The sequence below is a fragment of the Nannospalax galili genome, unplaced genomic scaffold (genome assembly GCF_000622305.1).
Source record: "Nannospalax galili isolate Female #2095 unplaced genomic scaffold, S.galili_v1.0 scaffold192, whole genome shotgun sequence".
Lineage (NCBI taxonomy): Eukaryota > Metazoa > Chordata > Mammalia > Rodentia > Spalacidae > Nannospalax > Nannospalax galili.
Window position 1 is genome coordinate 1245774 of NW_008331810.1, and position 5531 is coordinate 1251304.

The window sequence follows — 5531 nt, forward strand, 5'->3', positions numbered from 1 at the left end:
AAAAAAAGGAGGAGGAAAATCTAGGTATGTAACAGGAAAAGAAGAGTGGGATTAATTAGGGAGCCCAGGTGACAGTCTGAAATTACCTTTCATGAAGTGCATTTTTTCTTCTGTTATGACATCATCTGAATCCAAGTCAGTTTCAGATACATGATCTGTCAAGCAATGAGGAACAGCAACAGGCTCACACTTCAAGCTTCCTGAGCCTGGGCTTCCTTCCCCTTTGTGACAGCTCCCATCCTCTCTATCTGGCTCTTCAGAGTCCTCTGAATCACTCAAGATCTTTGCTTTCTTAAAGAAATTTGCATTCTTGCGAAATGTATTGTCTTGTGGCTCTGAGTCCTCTTCCTCTGATGAGCTCTCTGCCTTAGCTCTCTGTGCAGATGCGGAGGGGCCAGCAGGTGTGTTCTGTCTAGTGTCTGAATCATGACTTTCAGAGTCTTCCGCAGAAGAGTCAATTTTAAGAAACTTTGTTTTACAAGCTGCTGTAGTATGGGACTTACAACCATTAGCATGCCAATTTTTACGGGCAACTCGCAAGTCACTTTCTGACTCTGAATCTCTGTTTTCAGAGCCACTGAGGGTATGCTGCACCACAGCAAGAGAACTGGACAGTGACAGTGGTTGGATCTGGTCTTTTCCTTCTTCGATCTCTGACTTGAGGCTCTGATCATCCTCTTCAGAATTGTGTAGTAGCTTTTTCCTAGCTACAGCTGAGGCATTGCGATGAGGCAGCTTCCGACCAGAACACGCACTGTCAGAGCTTGACTGTTCTTCTGCGTCACTCATTAACTTGATCTTACTGGCAGCCACAGCAGCACACTTCCGTAGGGCTTTCCGGTTACTTGCTGCTTTGGCTTTCACACTACCATCTGCTTCCAATGAATTGTTATCAGAATCGCTTAAGCAGACTCTCTTTCGAGTGGCTTTTCTGCCATATCCATTTTCTAAAGAAACAGAACCTAAAATAAAGTGATATATTTAGGTAAATTCTTATTTCAGTGTTTTATTCCTAACACAGTCCTGCTACCTAAAGGCCACACTGGCCTCTGACTCAGGATGATGCTGGAACGGCTTCCTATGGTGCCACCAGACCTGGCTATGAGCCCAATGTGAGCCCAATGTTTTAAAAGTGACTATCACATGCTGGTGGTGATTTTCCTTTGCAAATCAACAGAGCTTAACAAACATTTCATCATACGTAATAGGTTAATTCAATTATGTCAAGTAATTATTGATTAGGAGGAAAAAAAAAACCGACTGTTCGGTCTCTTACCAGTTTTCCGCTGAGCAGCTCTAGTTCTGGTCACCCTGAGACCGCTGTTACAGAACAGACCACTCTGAAAGGAGTCAGGTGCTCTGCAGCTCTCACTGCTTTCCTCTGAACTGTCTGAAGCTGAAGAGGCTGCAGAGGTAGCTATGGAATCTTCCATGTCACTTTCTAAAAAGTAATAAAAAAGATGTATATTCTCCTGTTTGTACCACACAAGCAAGCACTTACTTCATAATCATAGTCCTAAACAAGACTCTTGGGGCTAGAGAGATGCTCAGTGGTTCAGAGCACTGGCTGCTCTTCCAGAGGACCTCGACTCGGTTCCCATCACCCACATGGCAGCTAACAACTACCTGTAACTCCAGTTCTACGGGATTCAACACCTTCTTCTGGCCCCCATGGGCACCAGGCACATATGTGTTACAAATACATGCATGCAAGCACTCATGCATACACAAAATAATTCTTTTTTTTTTTTTATATTTTTTACATTTTATTTATTTTTCTTTTATGTGTATGAGTGTATTGAGTGCATGTATGTGAGTGCACCCATGTCATGCAATGCCGCAGAGGTCAGAGGAGGGCTTTGGATTCACCTGGAACTGGAGTTAAGGACGGTTCATAGCCGCCATGTGGGTGCTGGGAATCGAACTCGGGTCCTCTGCAAGAGCAGTCAGTGCTCTTAACCGCTGAGCTATCTCTCCAGCCCCACAAAATAATTCTTTAAAACAAGACTCTTAAAATGCTTTTCAAATAATGTTTTAAAGAAAACTGGTAACTTTTTATATTGAAAGGCACAGTCAGTACCCAGTTAACAAGTCTATGCTCCTATGTCCAGAGCATCAACACCACACCCTGGGCTAGACTCAGAAAACACAGTTATTTTATGTTTGAGCGCCAAGTCAAAACTTACTTAGTCCCACTAACAACTGTGCCTTCAGAGAGGGACTTTATACTGAGTAGTAAAATCATTGTGGGTCCTTTCACTTAAGAAGGCACAGCGTTAGGTCTTTCTCTCACAGCTCTTTGGGACAGCACAGTTGTGCCACACATAAATTCAGTCCAAAAAAGGGTTATTTTTACGTAGTCTTCAGGGAGAAAAAGGAATACTTTAACCAACACAAGTAATTTTTCTCACTACCACACTTTGGGTGTGCATACATGGATGATGTGGCATGAGATGGTGACTCTGAGTTTCTGTTCCTACATACCTAGAGATTTTATTCTACAGATGCATCATCCCTAACAGATTCAAGTGTAGCAGATATCAGTTTGACTTCCACAGCATTTTTCTAACAGGTTACTTCCTTTCCAAAACTATCTATGGCTGTAGTTCAGTGACATCAATAACATTTGAGTGTTTTTCCTGCATGTATGTGGGTGTACCCAGGTGTGCAATGCCTGTGAAAGCCAGAAGAGATGTCAGAACCTCTGGACCGGAGTTATAAATGGTTGTTAGCCACCACGTGGGTGCTGGGAACAAAACCCAGTTCCTCTGCGAGAGCAGCCAGTGCTCTTACCTGCTGAGCCATCTCTCCAGCCCCGACTATCAATACTTTTAAAGAACTTCTCATTATTTTAAACTGTAAGACTGAACTTTGTATAAAATGTGACTATACCATTTGCAAAGCATAGATCTTAGCAAAAATGTTGTTTTACACTTACTACTTTTGTTCCCTCGTCAAATCTAAGCTCCTTCGGTTGGTCAAAGCTGTGTGTGAGCTGTTCTCCTAACCCCACAGTAACTAGCAGTGTTACACAGAAAGAGGCTCAAATGTTGAATAGAATTCTGCTTCTCACCAGATAGCACAGAACCACTTCTTAGAGTTATAGTTCTGCTTCTTCTCGTTCTTTCTAATGATCCTGAATCTGAAGAGTCTCCAGAGGTAAAACATGAAGGGACGCCAACACTCATCTTGTGGGTTGCAGAAAAAGGTGCCCTACTTGAGGTAGACTGGGGAGGAGAACATACCACCTCTGGTACTGCTTTCATCTGAGATTTTAGCTGCTTCTGCTTGATGTTTCTGGTCAAAGATACAGACGAAAGAGTATGTAACAAAACACAGAAGGAAATCATTCAGACAATACCTAGAGAAAAGTATACAGTTTCCTAACCTGACAATTTTATTAACAAGATAATGACAAAATGATCAAAGTAACAGTTACCTATTGAACACCTCAGGTTCTCTGGATTAAATGGTATCAGGAACCAACATCTGTGCCATAAAAGGCATTTACTAATACTACAAATCTGAAGCTACACAGGACACAACGTTCTAATCTTTGTTTCTAAGGATACTATAAAAGAACAGAAGTCGGGCTGGAGATGGAGAGATGGCTCAGTGGTTAAGAACACTGGCTGTTCTTGCAGAAGACCCAGGTTTTAATCCTAGCACCCACATGGTAGCTAGCAACCATCCATAACTCCAATACCCATTTCTATCCCCCAAGGGCACTGCACAACATGAGTGCACTTACACACATGCAGGCATTAAAACTCATACACATAAAAAAATGAAAAAAATGTTTAAATAAAAAGAACGGCAATCAATACAACCTGAAAAGAAAGGAAAGAGGGTGTGTGTGTGTGTGTGCGCGCACGCGCGCGTGCGTTTTAATAGAGTTTATAAATGTGGGTCTCTGTGAGTTCAAGACTAGCCTGGTGTACATAGCAAGTTCCAGGCCAGCCAGAGCTACACAGTGAGACCCAATCTCAAAAAAAAAAACAAAATCCATTTCTTATGCAACAAAGAAGCCATACTTCTAAATCTATATAAAATGCTTAAAAACTTAAATAATTTTAAAAAGCACTAATACTGACATAATCACAAATGCTTTCAAGCTATAATGTCTTACTGACTAGAGCTCAGTGTAGGCATCCAGGTCTACAATCCTAGCAACTGTGACGTTAGAGGCAGAAAGATCAGGAGTTCAAGGCCATTGTCAACTACATGGCAAGTCCGAGGCCAGTCTGAGCTACGTGAGGCTCTGTCCTACCCAGAGCAAAATAAACGTTTTCTGAATTACAAAGTACTGTAAAAGCTGAATTTTCAACAAAGACATCAAACCTTAAAAACAAAAATCAATTACATACAAAGCTCGACATAACCAATTTACCTTATACATTTCTTAGCTTGCCCACCACCATCACAATTTTGCCGCTGCTTGAATCTTTGGCTTCGTCGAAGTTTTTCCTTGAATTTTTGACCAATTTTAAAATCAGAGGAGATTTTCTTCATTTTTTCTTCAAATAAAGCAGACAATCTCAAAGTCATACTGTAAATCTACAAGGGATGAAAGCAGAACCAGAATGGCAGAATGTCTCCAAAGGCAGGTTCTCATTACCAGAGACTGAACGACGCATTGTTTCACTGATTAGGGAACTACGAAACATCACACACACACACACCTTTCAGATAAGTAGTCTTAAACTGAGTAACACTAAGATCCAGAATTCAGGATTTCTGCTTATCTATTAGTGGGTTCAAACTGGGCTTTTTCTGCATTTTAACAAAATCTGTTCCTACAAATCCCAAAATTGCAAATGTCCCCAACAACTAATTTGCAAGTTCTTATTTAGAAAGCAAAATAGCAGTGTGTGTTTGGGTCAGGGAACAAAATATTTTTACACCCATCTTTGGGCAATTTGACCAAGACGTCACCCAGTAGTAAATATGAATTACAAACAAAAGGATGTCTTAAGTTCAGTACAAGAAAATGTATTTTCTTTTTGTTTTTTGGGTCTTTTTGAAACAGGGTCTCCCTGTAGCCCCAGCTGGCCTGGAACTCATTGTGTAGACCATGCCGGCCTTGAACTCACAGAGATCTGCCTGCCTCTGCCTCCTGAATGCTGGGATTAAAGGTATGCACCACCACACCCAGCTAAGAAAAATGCATTTTTAACTTTAATGCATGGCAGAGATTTTTACTTTTAATGATTTTGTTTTTGAGATAGGGTCTCCTGTAGCTCAGACTATCCTCAGACTCACTGAATACTCAAAGATGATCCTGAACTGACCTTCTTGCCTTCATCTCTCAAGTACTGGAACTACAAGTGTGTGCCACCACACCAGATTTACGCAGTGCTTAGAACTGAACTCATACCTTCCCCAGCCTAACAACTTTTATAATTTAACAGTTAACAAGAACAGCAATGTTTTGCAAGTACTGCTGTCAAAACTTTTAATTCAGCTATGTGATTTATACAGGTGGTCTATAAATAACCTCATTAAATCCGGAAAATGAGTGTAGAAGGTTA

At 41.1% G+C, this 5531-nt stretch overlaps 1 protein-coding gene across 5 annotated transcripts in view; it reads right to left on the reverse strand.

Moving 5' to 3' along the window:
- Nucleotides 1-5531, reverse strand: part of Brwd1 (bromodomain and WD repeat domain containing 1) — a 100794-nt gene that overhangs the window by 14149 nt on the left and 81114 nt on the right. For all 5 annotated transcript variants that reach the window (XM_029560532.1, XM_008826912.3, XM_029560530.1 and 2 more), the window contains 4 exons: nucleotides 4391-4557; nucleotides 3074-3297; nucleotides 1277-1441; nucleotides 87-962 (listed from right to left, as the gene is read on the reverse strand). In XM_029560532.1, coding sequence (XP_029416392.1) covers nucleotides 87-962; nucleotides 1277-1441; nucleotides 3074-3297; nucleotides 4391-4557 — 1432 coding nt within the window. The remainder of the gene's footprint in view (nucleotides 1-86; nucleotides 963-1276; nucleotides 1442-3073; nucleotides 3298-4390; nucleotides 4558-5531) is intronic.